Below are 18,569 nucleotides of genomic sequence, written 5' to 3' on the forward strand. Positions count from 1 at the left end.
ACCACAGCCTCACAAAAGTATTTCAGCCTAAGACTAAGGCATCTCCTTGATTCTTTCCCATCTAGTATTTGACATCTTTACTGACTTCAGTGTTCTGCGTTGTTTTCTCTACATGCCTTCACTCTGTTTTTTTCCTCATTTAGGAGAGAATTAGTGTTTGTAGGTTTGTTTGTTCTTAAGCTTTATCAATTGAAATAGTTTTGATAGTCTTGCAGCATTGAAAGGTTGATCTCGTCCAGGCTCTGAAATTGAGGAATGGCTGTGTCTTTTGCTGCTATTTACATGGTCCCTGCCAGCACTGTGCAAGCCACACTGGCTGCAAGTGCCACCCCTTTGCTTTTTCTTCATGCAAGGCACCAGGAAAAAGAAACAAAACTGCTGCTGCTTTTGTCTTTCTGTTTGCAGTATGGCTGGCTAAAAGTGGCTAAGCAAATCAAGTCTATTGCGAGTCATGCTGAGATAGCTGCGGCCACACGCTCTCAGCCCCATGGCTGCTCCTGGACTGGGCTGGCAGCAGCTAGTTTTGGCCCTGGCCACTTCTGGCCTTGGGGCCATCTTTTGGCCCTCACCGCTTCTGGCCTTGGGGCCGTCTCCAGCGCTGGCCACAGGGCCACTGCTAGAGCTGGTCTTGGAGTAAAGCAAAATTTATGTGCGAGCCATGCTGAGATAGCCCTGGCTGCACGGCGCTGTCTCGGCCACACCAACTCCAGCCAAGCATCCTGGCTGCGTGGTCATCCACAGCGCCGGGACATTCTCAGTGGCATGGCCCGGAGGCAGCAGAAATCTGAACCAAGCAGCACACCAACCCAACCATGTGGGCTGTGCAAGCCTGGTCTGGGCAGGCCTGGCCTAGCCATAAGGGGCCAGCCTGGGCCTGGCTAGTTACCCCTTCAGAGGCCAGGAACCAAGAGAGCTTCCCTGCCCTAGCCCGTCCATAAATGCGTTTTTGTAGAGGTGTATCCAGCTCTTCTAAGTGGTTTAACTGGGTGTCAATCTCCAAAACTAGCCCTTTGATTGGTAATGGGGATGTCAATCTTTCCCCCCCAACTGAAAACCAGGCTTGGTTAAACCAGGACAGCATCCACCTCCCCTTCCACTCCAGGCCTTAGCCCTGACTGCCAGCCAGGGTATCTGTTTGTGGAGTCATGGTTTTGTGACTGATATTCCCAACGGACAGACAATTGTCCATCAAAAACTAAAATGAAACTCTCTGGTAATTTCCTACCAACACAATTTTAAATAAATTCAATTAAACATCCCAGCTGTGAATAATTCAATTTTAAATAAATTCTCTGAAGGGAACAGGGTCTGTAGAACAGGATTATCTGTGTATGTCTTACCTGAAACATTTCTTTCTATGAAATTGATTCTTCTTTCATTAAAGTATAAAACTGCTGAAATGTGGTGCTCCCTGCACTGCAGTAACCCAAACCTCCCTGTATCTTTCCTGAGCAGAGAGCTGCCATGTGCACGGGGAAGTGTTCAAAGTGCATTGGGATCACCCTCTTCCCACTGGCAATATGTGCCATTGTCTCCAACATTCTCCTGTACTTCCCCAATGGACAAGTACTGCAGCTCAGCGAGATAACTGATTTAGTTTGGTTTTTCCACGGCATTCTGGGAGCTGGGATACTGGTAAGAGATTAATATTTCTTGTGAGTTTTGTTCAGTTTTGTTTTAAATTTGGGGCCAAGAAAATCACCATTAAAAAAAAGTCATAAAATGTGTTTTGCATAGACATGTGAACAGCTTAAATGAGAAGTTGGGTATGTAACTGAGAAAATGCATTTATGGCAAAAAAGTGCCTAGTCAAAGAAATACAAAACATTCCTGAAATAAATATCAGGACTCCAAGAAGCACTAGGCCTAACTACTCACTGTGGAGAAGAGCTACATGAGTGTTCATCCTCCAAGAGTGAAAGCAAAGCTGAGGTCAGCTGGAGGCAATGAGTTTTCACTATTGTCTGCACCCCCAATTCACAAAAACATTAAGGGAAAATCAAAAACGTGTTTCAGCAGGTGTTAGTTTGAGACCCAGCTAACACTTTGCAAATGTGGAGTTGCAAATGGGTTAATAAGCTGAATGCCTCCTGTTCCCACACTCCCACCCACCTTCTTTTGGGTTGGATCTGGTTTGAATGTGCTCTTCTGTAACTAGTTCTCCATTCCAGGCCTCAGGAAAGATCACTTTTATGTGAATATCCATGTCTGGAAGGGAACATGTTGGGCAATACTTATCTTTCCAGTTCATCAGAAAGCCTGCTCCCCTTGTGCCCTTTCAATTATCTACCCAAGTGCAGTTAAAAAGCTGAGCAAGTAAAATGCATATGACCAGTACTGGGCAGATGGCAAACTGGCACAGAGCTGGCCAAAAAATAAATTAATCTTTAAGAATAATTAACTTAGAAAAAAGTAAATCTCTTTCACAGTCAGCCTATGATGCAGCTGCTGCTTAAGTCTATGGAAAGCCTGCAGTGAATCTGGTTCATACTCATATTTCCCAAAGCAGAAACATGGCATAAGGTCATTCAATAAACTGTTCTCCACCAGCAGCTTGTCTGCTTCTTCTTGTGGCTACCACTTGGGCCTATTACTCATGCTGAGCTTGAACATAAGCATGAGTTTGTAGAAGGAAGAAGTGCAACTACATGAGAGACCTTGTGGAAAATTCGCATCACTGCAAGCCCAGGAGCCATTGGCGTTCAATGAAAGGAAAGGAGAGATGTTAGACATGAGAGCATCACTGGCTCATTGAAAACGTGCCTTCTTTTAAGGCTTCCACACAGATTTGCCTGTGGCCAGCACCACATACATCAAAAATGAGAACAGCTAGTCAGAGGAGAGGAAGAATTTGCACTGACCTTCAAAAAACATTAGGAGTAATTGATCCACAAAAAATTCTGTTGAGTGCACGTTTTCCAGAAAACAGCATGAGAAATGCCCACAGGTAAGGGGAAAGAAAGCATTATCAGCAGCTCCATCTTCCAGATGCTGGAAGCATGGGAAAATGAAGACTGGCTTTTCAGTGTCCTAAGGAGTTAAAACAAGGGAGAGGATGCTCCACGACTGAAGTCTGGTCCATATCCTGACACTTCAGTGAGGAAAGATGAAGCTGCAGTGTGTTCCCCCATCCACCTGGATTCCTCCCAAAGGAAACTGAGGCAAGCCTTGCCAACAGGTTGCCTGATCTTGGAGAATCTCCCCACAACTAGGATGCAGCCTCCAGAGTCAAGACTGTGGGAGAAACTTCATAACAGCCTGGCTTAGCTCTGTGAGCCAGTAAACCTCCCTGCACCTGGGAACTTCATCTGTAGACTGATACATAGATTGTCAGCATACCCTTTGGCTGAGCAGCCAGCTCCACCCTTTCCTCCTCTGATGAATTTCTAATGGAAATTATATGACATGAAAACCTCTCAATTTCCTTATTTCAAATATTTGGGATGTAAAGAGAGTAAGACTGGCTCTATGTGTCACAGTAACGCCTTTCCTCATAGAAAGCCTGTGTGCAACAGAAGGAAATGCCTGACTGAGCCATGGCTCACACACAGCTCTTGTTTTACTGACAACAGCCAAACCCAGCAAATTCTCATGCCCGTGTCAAAAGGCAGGTGTTTATAATCAGGCACTGCATAAAAAGAAAGCTGCCAAGCAAACCCTTCATCCTGAGCCAGGCTAATAGATGACACAAAAGTGTTTGCCACTTAGATGGGAAACCTCGAAAGAAAAATGACAGCCCTGGAGGAGCAGGAGTGTTGGTTTGATGGGCAGAGGTATTAACTCTCCTTCTGAGTGCCTGACAGTAGAACACCTGGGCTGAGGCTGCCTTGGGGACCATTTGTGATTATTTAAGACTGGACTTCTTTGCAGGAAGCGGAACACCTTTTTAACCTCAATGCTCTGTTTCTGCAGGTTCCAGATGTGGTCCAGCCAGCACTTCAGGTGCTGTAGGTTGCCTCTAGGGTGTGCATAAAAGGAAACAGAGAATAAATCCTTTGAAAAATATGTAGGAGCCTACAAATCTAAGCAAGTTTCATAACAACGTCTCACACTGTTCAACAGGGATATTCACACTACACACATAAATTCTGTGGGCTTTGTTAATCATGGACATTCTGCTCTTCCTGCCCTGAATGAGAAAAAATCTTGCCAGCATCTAGTGAGGCCATTTTTACAGTCCTTACCTTTTGTGTTTGTTTGTTTGTTTGTTTGATTGATTGATTGATTGATTGACTGATTTGGGCTCTTCTTCTTTCATTAACTTTATGGTAACCATTTCCTAATTTTTTAAGTACTCCTTTACTTGTGCTGCTCTTTGAGATGCTTTAACCATTACTGGTGTGTATAGACAAGGCAGTGGGAGTGTGCTGGCTGCAAAGCCAGACCCATAAAAGCTTTCTTGCCCTCTGGCTACCAAACTGAAGGCAACTTTTCCTAACTCCAGGGTGTCTGTAAGGCAGCATAATATCTCCAGTCACAGATGGTTACTGACTGCATTATATTGGTCCAGCTCTGCCTGATAATTTCCATGGAGAAAGCTGATGTGAACTGAAGTTCCCCATTGACTGAAGTCCATCTTGTAGGTTTTCCAGAAATTCAGCACAAACACCCCCCACCCAAACCAAAGTCATATCTGTTTCAGGAAGCTCAAGGCTGATTTCCTAATTATAATCCAGAGCAGAATGCTCAGGAGGCTTACACTGATCATAGTTCTTAGTCCAGCTATGTATCTTTTCTGGGCAGAAATTCAGTTTTCTCAAAACTAACACATTTTTTTCCAAAAAAAAAACCTCCAACAATACTGTGCTGAACCTTTTTATACCCTGAAAAGAAAGCAGTATAGCTTCAGCAATCAGAATTGATGTACCAGCAATTTGCCAGACAGCTCTAGCTGTAATGCCACAACTATTTCTGAGTAACTCTTCAGTAGCACCAACATCCAAGCAGGTGTAACTCCCAGAGAAGAGACAAAAGGTGACTTACATTTGAGGAACATGATGCCCAAGCTCTTAGAATTTAAAAAGCACCCCAGCAGAAGTGCTGCACACTAATTCAAAGCCTATGCTTTTCTTACAGGTTATTTTGCCGGCATTCATGATGCTGGGAGCAGGCGGAGCAGGATGTTGCGCTAACAGGTGTGGGGTAAGTGGATATTCATGTGTTGAAATGGCACTACAGAGTTTGTGCAATAGCTCTTGAAATGGCTGCTCAGCAGGTGGAAATGTGCAGTGACAAACCATCACACCTCTGTCAGCAGCCATGTCAGGGAAACGGAGAAGAGGAGCTTGATCTGCAGCGTCCCTGGGCTGGGGCTGAGGGCTCAGTGAGCCAACAAGAACGTTATGATGCTGCAGCTGCTGATAGGAGGGAAATAAGCCAGGGCCAGGGCTGGAGCCCTCAGGCACAATGCTGAGAGCAAAGGGGGCTACATCCCATGAAGTAAAACGTGGCTCCAGCTTCCTTGAGCTCCCCTGTTCAAGGCAATCATAAAGACTGAGACAGTTGCCTGTTCCTCCTGCTTCCACAGAGTCCTGGTTCCTCTATACCCTTCCATGGCAATCTACTTTTCCACAGCTTCATCCCTGCTTTTCTCTGTAGGGATACACACATCCCCTATTTGCAGGTCCATGGCCAAAGCATGAGAAGCTGCATCTGGCACTGAGGAGCCAGCACTGCTTCCTGCAGTTCTGACCAGTAGCTCACATGTGCTCAAATATTATGCATGTGAAATGTGAAAATGCAATTTAGGCTCTCTGACATCTAAAGAAAGGCCAGAGAGATGTTTTACTTGATAATTAAGAATATTATAAAGCAACATGTTATAAAGGCATATCCATTCATCCTCAAGCCCTGGGTATAGACTTCTGTGTGGCTATCATTATTGGCAAGAAGAAACTGACTTAGAAATTTTTTTGAGTCTGAATCCTTCCCAGAAGCAGCTTGGAATGAGAGATTCCATGCAGTAAAGCATGTCTCTTCTGTACTCTTCAATTAATATTTAGTCTGATCCACAAGAAAACCTTTGCCTCTTTAAAACATTTTACTTAATTCATGATACATAATACCAAAATAGCATTCTTTATCAGGATGTCACACATTAGCAGGCACATCCCAAGGGACATGCTGTTACATTGATTTTACCAAATGTCACATGCACAGACAGGATGCTGACAATGGCCAAGCAGGCCAATTGCAGAGCTGGGGTGAGATCCTAGGCACCCTGCAAACAGTGCCTGAGCCAGCTGCTTTGCTTGACTTTGGGTGATGTAGAAAGCAGTGATGAAACACAGCTACTGTTGTAGTTCCTATGCTCACTGAATCTGTTAAGTCACAAGGGGAAATCCAGCTGAACTGGGCTGAGTTCACACAACATCTCAGGTGTCTCTTCTCCATCTTTCATCCCAGCCCTAAATATTCCAGAGCCAAGAGTCAAACTTCCCCAGGCTGGCTGGTTTCACTCCCCAGCCCAACAACACAAGTGATAGCACAGTGTCATCCAGCAGCCCACATCCACAGACCTACCACAATCCTCCATTCTCCACCTCGTCTTTCACTGTCTGAGCCATTCCTAGCAGCAGTACATCAATGCCAGATACCCTGTCTGCACCTTCCCATCACTGATTGGTTGCCTACAAGCTGTTCTCTTCTTTATTTGCTGTTATGGAGGAATAAAATAGATATTAAGAAAGTAATTTGATTATGCACTGTGATATTTTGTAGAATCAGGAGAATCACAGAATCATTAAGGTTGGAAAAAAACTCCAAGTTCATCAAGTCCAACCTTCAAATGAATACCACCATGCCCACTAAACCATATCACAAAGTGGCTGATGGCCAAGTGACGAAGCTACCCAAAGCAAAGTGGAAAACAGGCTCGGTGAGGACAGTCTATCTATGAAAATGCTGTCTTTTTGAACACACACCCCTCTGGAGTCATACACCTCTGTGAGGTGGAAATGGTGAAGCTCTGCTCCCTATGTTTTAAACAGTCTGCTTGAGATGCTCAAAGTAGGGATGAGATGGGGACATGAGCGAAGAGTGAATGGCTGGGAACAACTAAAAACAAGTTTACCCTGCACAGCTCCTGGGGAAGAGTGATTTCCAAACGTTCACAAAGAGGTCAGTGTTGCAGGGAGATCTGAAGGCTGATGGTCTGCTTCTTTAAGGGATGAAACTTCAGGCAAAATGTGCTTTGTGGAGAGTGAAGGAAATGCACAGGCATCCAGAGCAGGGGTGCTCAGATGTCCTGACTATAAGGGCTGTATATGCAAGGCAGGGTAGGTATGGTGTGAGGCCCTGGAGAGCAGAGAACTCCTGGGATTGGTTCAAACATCCACAATATCAGCAACGTCCCAGAGTGACAGAGCTCCTTGGGAGGTAGGTCTGGATGGACCTGCTAAGGGTTCCCCACCTACTGGCAGAGAAACAGCCCTCATGGAACTACTCAGGAGCCACTGTAATCCAAAGGCAAGTTTGGGCACCTTTCTGCTTTGGAAATCTTACGTATAAAATGATAAATTACACTTGGATACTCCAAATTGCAGAACTGCTTGTCATAATAAAAAGGGAAAAAAAAGGTTAAAGAATTATTACTGATCAGAATTATTGTTTAATCAAAACATAACATTTTGCTCAGGGCAGGGACTCTGATCTATTTTATTTTGCACAATTCTTGGTTTAATAGTTTCAGACTTCATCAAAGCCTTTACACACTGCCAAAGTATCTTCAACAGTAATAAAAATAGTATGTTTCTCATACTTTTTATTCACTTTAGCAAGTTTTCCAGTTCACAGTGATTACATGCTACATTAAGTTTCTTCATTAATCAACTTTAAATTATTATTTACAAACATACATCAATGGCCTCTTGTCCTTGCATTATGGAGTAATGAATTTGGAAAGTAATAGATTTAGAAAGCTTCAGTGTCTTGCAGCTTAGCACGTACACATCTGAAATTACCCACTGCACTGACGTGATGAGGAAAAAGACCCACCCAAAATACAGCTTCTCTCATTGCATCAGCAAACATATAGTCCAATATTCCTAAGTCTTCCTTAAGAGTTACTAGTAGAACAAGAATAGTCATAGTAGCTTTCCAGACAAACTTAAGCAAAGATATCCAGATAACCAGACAGAATAACTATTCCATCAAAAACAAGCAAACAAACAAAACCAAACAAAAAAACCAAAACAAAGCAAAAACAATAACAAAAAAAACCCACAAAAAAAACCATAAAAAAACACCAAAACACAAAAAAAACCCAAAAACCACTTCCAGACAAAAAATAGAGAAGAAAGAAATGTGTATAGAGCAAGAACCAGGGTATTAAAGAGCAGCACAAGCTGGGACAGGAAGAACTTGGTAACTTCACCAAAGCAGCTGATACAAACATTCAAAGAATGAATTCTAAGAGCAGCTCACCAGGGACAATTCAATTAAAGGATTGAATAAAGCAGGGAAAATCAGCAAAAATTGTCAGCAAAACCTTTTCAGGAGTACAGAACAGGTCAACATCATGGGAAACAAATTTCAACACACTCAAGCATCCCAGCTTAGGCCTCCTGTTGCAATTAAGGACACAAATGAGGAAATGAAATATTTCAATGAGAACTACTACTAGAGAAAATGCTGAAAGTTTGAGATGATGAAATGGTCAATAAAATCCTTGGATTTTCACAGATTATGAGGCAAGCCTCCAGAAAAGTCTCCAGATCAGTAGATAAAATGGGGAAATGCCCCTGCATGTCTAGAAAATGCTGAGGAGAGCCAATCTAACAGCTGTAGCAAATTCAGACTCCTCTTTTGGTGACAAGTAAAGTCTCTGTCTAGATGATCCTGTACACAGTAAGGGAAATAGCTGGGATGAGGTTAGTCCTACAGTCAACAGATTTCAAATGAGACAATCATGTGACAGAACACAGTCATCACAGATAGCACTGACAAGTACTACCATAAATAAATACCATAAATACTTTTGGTACTACTATGTTTATGATAGTAACTGCTATCATAAAACATAGTAATACCAAAAGACCATTTGACTTTTTCTTCATAATTATCTTTGGGATGCCCTGTACTGCTACCAAAATGAATTGTTAACATAATTAAGATCCTTCAACCAAGAAGCAGAATGCAGAGTTGAAGTAAATGAGGAAGCAAACGGGGAAAAGTGATTCAGAATAGGTAGGAGTTTCAAAGAGAGTATCAGTCACTCACCTTCACCACAAGGCATGGTTGGTGATCTTATTGTGAGAGACAGTGCATCAGCTACAACCCAGACACTGTTTTGGTCCAGGACAATAGACTAAATTAACTACATTTTGCTGACAATGGAGCTCTGCTAAGAGGCAATTCAGCCAACATGCAGATAAAGACTAAGGAAAGAGTATCCAGCTTTGAGTTGTCAATCGGTTATGATTAAATAAATCCCATGAGAAATCCCAGCAACTTTTAACTCAAGGATTGCCTCAGAGGCAAAACAATACACAAAATTAGTCAATTCACACACCAGCATCGAGCAAGGTTCTACAGAAAGCTGTTGGCTGGTAAGCTGGAAACTGCATTCACCAGCTTGAATGTGTTCAAACAGTGAAGACTTTTCACGGCTTTGTCAAAAAACTCTGACATGGATGGTGGATATTTCCATTTGACTGTGTAGTGCAGTGGTCTGTGGAACAACTGCGACAAGGAGAAGGTTTCTACCTGTCTTGTGGGGTGGTGGATTTCACCTGGTATTTGCTGGCAATGGGGAATTATGAGACTTGAGATATTTGGCTTCAAACCTGAGTCATGGATGACAGTATTCTGTATGTGCTTCCTTGGTCATGCCATTGCCCTGCCTTTAAGGCAGGCCTACTGCCTTCTCCCTGCTCCAGGTCTTCCCCTGGCTCTATGGCAGAGTTGTGAACAACCACAAGCAGTGTTTCTTAACAAGACTATTGAGAAGCCTGTCCCAGATGCACCACCAGTAGCACCCTCCTGGGATTTTTGTTTCTATAGACAAACAGCAACCGGATACATCCCATTCATTACTAGAAAACTACCCAGAATGGAGTAAAGGTAACATTTCTGTGGGAGTGGCTGATGTAAAACATGAATGCATTACATACAATTTGAAGTCACTGCTGGTTTGTTGCCACATGCAGCACAATTAGATTTCTCAACATGAGAAGTGGTAATCGCATGTCATGGTGTTGCAAAATGAAGGAAAGCAGGGAAAAGAAAGGCTTTTTTGCATTCCATCAATTAGCAAAAACAATTAACCTATCTTTTGTTACTTTCATATCTTGTTCAGTAGTTGCTTGCCTTTTTCTGTTGGTGCAAGGGCCAAGAAAGGTGAAGAGTTGGAAATGCCAAGGTACATGATACAGAACAGATCAATCCAGCATTAGCCTTATGCCGGCTTTGAAAGAAAACTCACCAGATTTTTCATCATTAATAGCTTAAGCATAAAACTCAATAAGTTCTTTAACATCTAGGACAGCTACAATAGTCAGAAAAAGTCAACTATTTTTTACTCCCACAAATTTAGTAGCAGTAATCGTTTCAGCATAAAGTAAGAGACAAGAAAGAGAATTCTTTCTCATTCATTGTGAGTTCTCCATGCTACTCAAACCTTTGTGCACACTATGTTGAAGGTCTTTTCCCTTTCAGATGCTGCTGTCAGTGATCCTGTCTGTGATGGGATTTGCAGGAGGAGCATATTGTGTGGTCATCTCTTTGTTGGGGCTGATTGGGGGTCCTCTGTGTGACACAGGTGATGGAGAATACCTCTACCCTTTCAGGAATGACACTCTGGAGTGAGTACGGCTTCCAAACTCCTCCAATTTTGCTTTCCCTGATCGCTCCCCTATCTTTTTAAAGTGAACTTTGATTTTTCCAAAATGAACTGATGGTTCACCCTGTGTACTCCTAAACTCACACTTCTGTGAGTAGCATGTTCCAGCTGGTCATTTCTTTGACCAAGGAATCATCCTTGGGCAAATTGCCTGAGTTTCATTTGCTGTGCTTGCCACAAGCCTCTTGTGCAATTTGCACCAAGCTTTCAAAATTCCGTGAGCTGTGGCTCCCACTGGAGTCAAAAGGAAATGTTTGCTTACTGTGCCACATTAATCTGTTAAATTACAAAGAATTCAGCCTGCTCCGCCTGCTTCTGAAAAGCAAAGCAAAAATCTTCTCTAAATCTAAAAAGCCAACCTTGACAACTATGCTCTTCAAATCAGAGCTAGAGCTAATGAATCGACTGGGCTGAGATACCACAGCAGGAATGGAGAATGTGGAGACACGTTTTAAAACCTTTCTCTTTAGTTATTAACATAATTTTGGCATACAACAAACAGGAGATACTTGTGCATGCAACAAAGTATGGATGTGGCTCTCTTTCCTAATTATCAATTGCATCTCTGCAAAGAGAATTCTGGGGAGAAGCAGCAGCTTTGACCAATTATAGCACCATTTGAGACTCACTTTGTGCAGTCAAGTTCAGAAAATGAAATGCCAGAAAACAGAGAAAGCATTCTCAAGTTTTTACTTTCTAATACCTTGCCAAATATTTTCCTCTATCACAGAGACAATTATTTGTTTAACCAGACAACATGGAGTATTTGCAAACAACCTGAAAACATCATCCTTTGGAATATTGTCCTTTCCTCTATTCTCCTGGTCATCGGTGTGATTGAAGCTATTCTTTGTTTCATTCAAGTCATCAATGGACTCACTGGCTTCATATGTGGCACATGTATGAGGAGAAGAAAGGTTGGTATGCAGTAAAAGGGTGCTTTATGTTCTTTCCAGTTTTATTTTTCAGGCTTTGGTGATGGTACATGAGCTGAGAGATCTGCACAGTCCCTGGACGAGCTCCTCTGGGCAGTACAGATGCATTTGCACAGCCTCTTTCTGTCTGTCACATCATAGTCAGGGATAACCTGGTCCTCAGATTTTTCTAAACAGCAGTATGACATACTGACATACTCATTGCATGGCTCTATTGCTATTTAAGAGGCCTTTTTTGATAAAGTATAATGACCCTCCCCAGCATATGTAAGTGAGAGACAAAAAGTAGAGATTTTTAAAATTGGTCAAATATAGTAATGTTGTTATTTTACTGAATGGAAGAAACATTTTTCAAATTTCATTTATCACTATTGCTTCCTTTTCATTGTTTCTTTTCATTGTACAAGATATTTGCAGTAAGTCAGATATCCCCTGAAATGTTAATTAATCATCTTTCATTCATTGCCTTTCAGACAAATATTTCTGGAATGTGAATGACCTACAAGGAATGCCAAGACAAGCCCCAAAATGCTGATTCACATGCAATAAGGATAGTGCACTGTACTGTTTTATTTATGGGGGGACAACAACAAAAAAAATGTTCAGGTGTTTCACAGGGCAAAATTATTTTTTTATGAAGAAGTCAAGGTGGAAAAGGGCTAGATCATTTCAGTCTGAGACTCCACATTTTCATCTCTCTAAACATACCTGCCAAACCTCAGGTACTGGCAAAAAACATTAATCTGTCTGGCCCTTACTGCTGTACTTGTGTATAAAGCACAACAGTCCTCAGATAAAAGATCACCACTTGCCCTCTCATGTATGTGGGAAATGGAGCTATTGCTAATGTACACATTTATCAGCTGCATGAAGCAGGCACTCTCTGGCTGATGTAAATAATGTCCCATGCTCCCCAAATCTGACCATGAGCTCACCTGTCTGTTCCTATTAATTTTCGAATGGGGCACTCACAGATTTGAATGAGGATGAGCAGAGAATATATCGAGCAGTGTTTGAGACACTGCAGAGGAACTCAAGAACATGGGTTCCACCCTCTTTCTGCCACCCTGGAGCCAGATCCCCTTGCCAAAGCCCAGGGCACTTCTAAATTGGCTCTTCAGGAACATCTGAGAGTTGTGGAAGCCGTAGAGAAGCATTTGGGTCGACACAGGTAACAGGGTTTGCAGCAAGAGTTTAGAAATGTCTGGCTTAACAAAAGGGTGAAGAACCTCACCACCAATTTTGCCTTCATGAAACTGCCTAAGAACTTCACTAACTTCCACACAGGTCTGAAGGGCTGCTCTAGAATAGAGCACATGGATCAAGGATTATCACCAAAGATAAATGTAGTAATTATGTGCAACTTAGTAATATATAGAAGATATAATCTGAAGGCAGCAGATTGCATCAGCTTTAGTTTTTTAGCAACTGTAATACCAACCAGCATCTGCATAATTCCCCAACATCACTCAAGAGCAAGCCCTTGATCTTGAGCTAATGTCCATGACTGGGATGTTTCAGAAAACTCATCATTTCAGTGACTTCCTCAAAGGTTAATTCTTGGACAGGAGCTGTCAGCCAAACCATGAAATCATCTTTACCCATCCTAAATGCATGTAGGCAGCTAGAAAACCTGAATATATTTAAAGCACTTGGAGCCTATTTTCCCTGATTTATGTTTTCTCAAAGTTGTTTGTATTTCTGTGCTGTAGCATGGGAACAAGCTTTAAATACACTTACTGCAGACATATGTGGCTGCTTGTGCTGTCCTTTAATGCAACATGCAAAATGCTTCACCTTCTCTTTTATATCAAAATGGAGAAGAAAAGGCCAGTTGCCTAGATGAGGCGCATATGCACCTTGGAGCATAGTTTCACCCCTAGAAGGAGGAAATTTAACCTATAAAATTTAAATGCAACTTCTGTAAAGAAGAAAGCATAAGACTTGTTGAAGTTTGCAGCCCATCATTAGGTGCATCCAAACCTGCCAGGTGGCTTAAAAAGCTCATGTTCTTTGCCAGCAGATGAAGCATGGACAGAGCAACCACATACAGTTGACAGCCAACCAGGAAAAGAGTTAAAGAGGCAGTGAAAGAAGTATACTTGCATGTAGTCAGGTGGAGAGGGACTCCTTCATCAGCACAGGGGCTCTGTGAACCCTTCACAGTCCCTAAATACCTGCCCTTCCTCATCCCTTAGTTTTGACTCCCTTACTCTCACCTCTGGGATAAAGCCAACTTTGGCTGTGCTAGCACCAGAAGAGGAAGAGATACCCACTGGCACACCTCCAGCACAGAAAAATAAGTGCACTGTGCTGCTGCCATCTGCTTGTTCCAGGCTGTCCTGCCCTGGGGATGTCTGTGTGCTCCTGGGAACACCCTCTATCCTGCCAACTGTGTGACCACTGGCCTCACTGATATATGTAAATATTAAATATTGCTATTCTGAACTTATTTTCTGGCTTGATTTGTGTGGTCTGAAGGACTTGTGAGCTCAAACTACCTCCAATAGGAATATAAATGGGATAACAGAGAAAGCAGAGTTAAATAAGCTGACTTGAATCACCATGAAGAAGTCTCTTCCAGGGTAGGCATCAAGATACACAGGCCATGGGGAGAGGGAACCTTCCCCCAGCCCACACCTGAAAGAGATACTTAAGGCAAGTGGGAGGCATTGCCCTGCTGAGCAAGGTTCAGTTGTCCACCATGGACAGGAACATCTGGTGCCATTTGAAGTGCAGCAAAGAACCCAGGCACAAATGTCCGGAGATCCAAGAGTCTCATCTGCAGCTAACAACATGAAGGTGTGGCTGACCAAAGCAAACAGCTGTCTCTTGCAAACACAAGGATGCTAAAAAATCATTTAGTGAAAATACGTAAAGATGACTAAATTAGATTAAATTATTTCAGCTCGTGCTTTTTTGGATCTCCCAGATCACCTTTTACATGAGGCAAGACCTGTGCTCTCAGAAGTGACACCAGAGCCTTCTCCAGGAGCCAGCCAGCACATTGCAACAGGGGCAGCTCCTCATGCCAAGAACTGCAGGGAGACCTGCGAACCCAAACTCTTCTGGTGGGCAAGGTTTCAAAAGAAAATGTCTGCATAATACTAAAAATAATAAAAACTTTGATTTGAACAGGGAGTTGGCCTGACTGAAGATAAGACATCATGGTTCAGAATTAGGATTACTACAGATTTTAAATTATTGGTTTTGGGGTTTTTTTCCAAGATGGAAAGAATTCTCTCAGGGAAATCTCCTAGCAAAGGAAAAGAGCAATTTTTTCCTTAAGAGGTTTTTTTTGTAATGTGTACATGAAGAACTTAGTAAAACTAAGACACTTATTCTTCTATATCTAGCTATTCTCTACATTCATCATCTATCTATCTATCTATCTATCTATCTATCTATCTATCTATCTATCTATCTGTCTATCTTTTCTGTATCTATTGACTTTAAATAATTAATAGTCAAAAACTACCCAGACATAAAGACAAAAATATTTGTATCATTTTGATATTAATTCACTGTGCAATCACACTACACAGGCTCTGATTGAAGGACTTAAATATGTTGGGTTTGCATCAAATTATCCCTCTCTGTCCTTTGAAACTCATGCAGGAGATCAGCCACTTGCAATTATGACTAACTTGGGACAGGAACAAAACTTTAGACCAAGGACATCATCTGAAAAATGTAAATGTTTGGAGACCAACAGCCATGTGTTTCAGCTGTCAGATCAAGGACACAGTCCAAATACCTGGGCTGGACACTACAGACTAGTTCATACCCTCTCATCTCAAGAGGAACTGTCAGTTCATTTTGATGCAAATGGCTTAGATGCCTCAGGCCTCGGCACTCGATGTTCTCGATTTTTTTGGCTTGCAGAGCAAAGTAAACCAGTGACAGGTTGATCCTTGCAGATCTCAGAGTGCCGTGGCCTCCTGCTGTACTGCCCCAGCCCCAGTCCTGTGCCTCTGCTCCCAGGTGAACTCTTCTCTGCAAACAAACTTGATATATTCCACCAGACTGGGTTGCTCAGAGCCCTGTCCAACACATCCTTGAGCACTTCCAGGGATAAGGCGCCCACAACTCCTCTGGGCAACCTGTGCCAGTGCCTCACCACCCTCACAGTAAAGAATTTCTTTGTGAAATCTAAACCTACCTTCTTTCAGTTAAAAGTCATTACTCCTTGTCCTGTCACTACATGCCCTTGTAAAAAGTCACTCCTCAGCTTTCCTGTATTCCCTCAGGTACTGGAAAGGACTTGTATCCCCCAAGCTCAGAACCATTGGAGATACACCAGAATATCTTGGCTGCTATTCCAGGAGGGCAAGGTGTTTCCAGCGGGGACTGTAGCCTCTGCTTGGCCAAGTGGACATCTCAGTGGTTTTATAGCATCTCAGGTGACACCAGCCACCTCAATGTAAGCATTCAAATCAAGCTCTGAAATACAGTGACACTGCTCTTAGAAGCAACCCTGAGTTCATCAGTCTGAGACATGTCCTTACTCTGTCCTGCCTCACAAGACTAGAAACAGGTCAGTCAATTCCCCCTAAGATTTGTCCCCATGGGTTACTCCAGGAGCTTGAAGTGAGCAGCACAGCAGCTGGAACCCAAAGCTGCAGCCTCCAACATGAGCAGGGAGTGAAACCCACCTCAAAAACCTCTTCATTGGTGAGATTTCTTTTTTTTTTTTTTATTTAAAAATAGATGCATTAGCTGAGAGTCATTTAATGGCAAAAGAGTACAATAACAGATTCAGTGAGGAACTGGTCTTCTTGGTATAAGCTTGTATTTTTACAGCCCTTGCACTGTATATCAGCAAAAACACTCCAGATTCAGATGAACTACCTTACATATGCTCTTTCTCTAAGTTGCCTTCATCCCATCATGTCATGTTTTCACTTACATTGTGTCCTACCACATCCGCCCTCCACCCGTCTGGGTCTTTAAATGAAGTTTCTCTGGAGAGTTTTATGCCTGACAATTTTTCGGATTTTTTCCCAAGAGATGAAAAAAAGCAGGGTCAGTCCAGACATTCTCTGCAGATGTCAAAGACAAAATTCAAATCTTTCTTTGGGCATGTTGAATTTAATTGACCCTCACATGAAAGGTGCAAGGTCAGGTCTGTCCTCCCAGGAGTGTCTGATTGCAGAGCAGGCTGAGACCTGGCTGCATTCACCCTCAGCCACATGCACCTTCAACCCTTCCCTGCTCCTGCTGACCAAATATGCTGTAAAACATTTGTTCATAGAAAAAACTTAGTATGTGTAGGCTGTTTTAATAGTTTGTGGAACACCCATTTTGAGCAAGGAAGGTAAACCAGAGAAACCAATGGCTCCACTGCCACTGGCAATGGAGCTGCAGTTTCTAGGACCTTGTAGCAGGTTCATTTAAGGTGGAAGGAGTGTTTCTAATTACCACCCCAAAAAATGTGCCTTTAAAATGCACTGTGTCCCTTTTTGTACTTGAAATAATTGGGTCAAATTCAAAAGTCATTGCTCAGTGAAAATAGCATTTTATTATAAGGGAATATTTCTCCTAAGGTAGGTTAAGTAATCATCTGGTTGTCAGTCTTTTTCATCTCTTTTAATTTTCACTAATAAACACTAATTATAGAGTCTTCCCACCAGATCACTGCATATCTTACCAAAACCTTTATTACCCCTTGTACAGAGAGGTGTCACAGACAACACAGAGTTCCTGCACTTCTCCCCTTTTCTTCTCCCAGCCATCAGCCTGTGTGTTCCCACCATGTCCTGCCAATGGGATATGCTTAGCCTGTGCCACTGTCACTTCCCTGCACAGCCACTCCTGTCTGTCTGCAGGAGCTGGTACACTGCAGAAAACCCTCCTAAAGATTTGGCCTTTACTCAGAGTGCATCTGAGAAGAAGACATTGGAGATTTCACGGTGGAAATGAGCTACCCACTCCATGGATGAACAAAGGTATCCAGGAAAGTCATATATGTACCCTAAAATAGGCAGACTTTACATAGAATTGGTTATAAAAGCCATACAGGGACAGATGGTAAAGACTGACAGAGCAACTGAAAAGATATTGGTGTGGCAACTCTACAATAAATGTACTATAAATGTAACCAACTTAATTCCATAATGCACATATATGAGGTTTTTCCCCAGAATTATTTATCTTAACAGAGAGGCTCACAAAGTTTAAAAGTCTGTATCATTCTTATAGTTTCATTGAAGAGTCCAACACCACCTCACTCTGTTACCACTTTCCGATCATTTCTTTGAGTATTATCATGTATCTCCTTTATTGGTCAATGGTAAATCTTTTTTTACTGTTTCCTATGTTTATTTTGATCATTGCTGAGAGTTTAGTCTAGTCAGTTTTAAACAGACAAATTCTTAGCCCTGTCTTCTGCTATAGCCTTGTGCCTAGAACCCAGAGAAATATGGATTATCTTCATACAATTTCATATCAGACAAAATATAACATTTCCCCTACTTTAAGCCAATCTGGTAATGCCCCGCACATCAGTTTTCCATTAGGCATATCATCACTAATCCCTATGCTCTTAATCTTTGCTCCTCACAAAAATAAGATTGGATATCTACTGGAGAAGGGGGAAGGCTGCAGAATTGCCAGTGTTTTTCCAAAGACAGACTCTGCATCTGGTTCTCCAGACTTTTGGGGTTATCACTCTGTTTCATATTGCTTCTTTTGTTGCAAAGTCCAGCAGTTCCTTTACAAGGCACCACTATTTCCACTGATTTTTTCTGATTGTGTACTCAATCAAAGAACATTATCATCACACCATTATTCCT

The 18,569-nt window shown here is 42.3% G+C and overlaps 1 protein-coding gene across 1 annotated transcript; it reads left to right on the forward strand.

The window, feature by feature from the left end:
- The first annotated feature begins 1,464 nt into the window (after nt 1-1,464).
- On the forward strand, nt 1,465-12,281 carry LOC118689212 (transmembrane 4 L6 family member 1-like). Its single transcript, XM_036387342.2, has 5 exons — nt 1,465-1,635; nt 5,077-5,142; nt 10,657-10,802; nt 11,571-11,757; nt 12,249-12,281. The coding sequence occupies exons 1-5, from the start codon at nt 1,465-1,467 to the stop codon at nt 12,267-12,269; spliced, it is 591 nt and encodes a 196-aa protein (XP_036243235.1). The 3' UTR covers nt 12,270-12,281.
- The last annotated feature ends 6,288 nt before the right edge of the window (nt 12,282-18,569 follow it).

This window comes from Molothrus ater, chromosome 2 (genome assembly GCF_012460135.2).
Source record: "Molothrus ater isolate BHLD 08-10-18 breed brown headed cowbird chromosome 2, BPBGC_Mater_1.1, whole genome shotgun sequence".
Taxonomy (NCBI): Eukaryota; Metazoa; Chordata; class Aves; order Passeriformes; family Icteridae; genus Molothrus; species Molothrus ater.

Coding starts and splice junctions, on each gene's coding strand:
- LOC118689212 (XM_036387342.2), top strand. CDS start 1,465: ATGTGCACGGGGAAGTGTTCAAAGTGCATTGGGATCACCCTCTTCCCA. Junction 5,143..10,656: donor GTTGCGCTAACAGGTGTGGG/GTAAGTGGATAT, acceptor TTTCCCTTTCAG/ATGCTGCTGTCAGTGATCCT. Junction 11,758..12,248: donor CATGTATGAGGAGAAGAAAG/GTTGGTATGCAG, acceptor ATTGCCTTTCAG/ACAAATATTTCTGGAATGTG.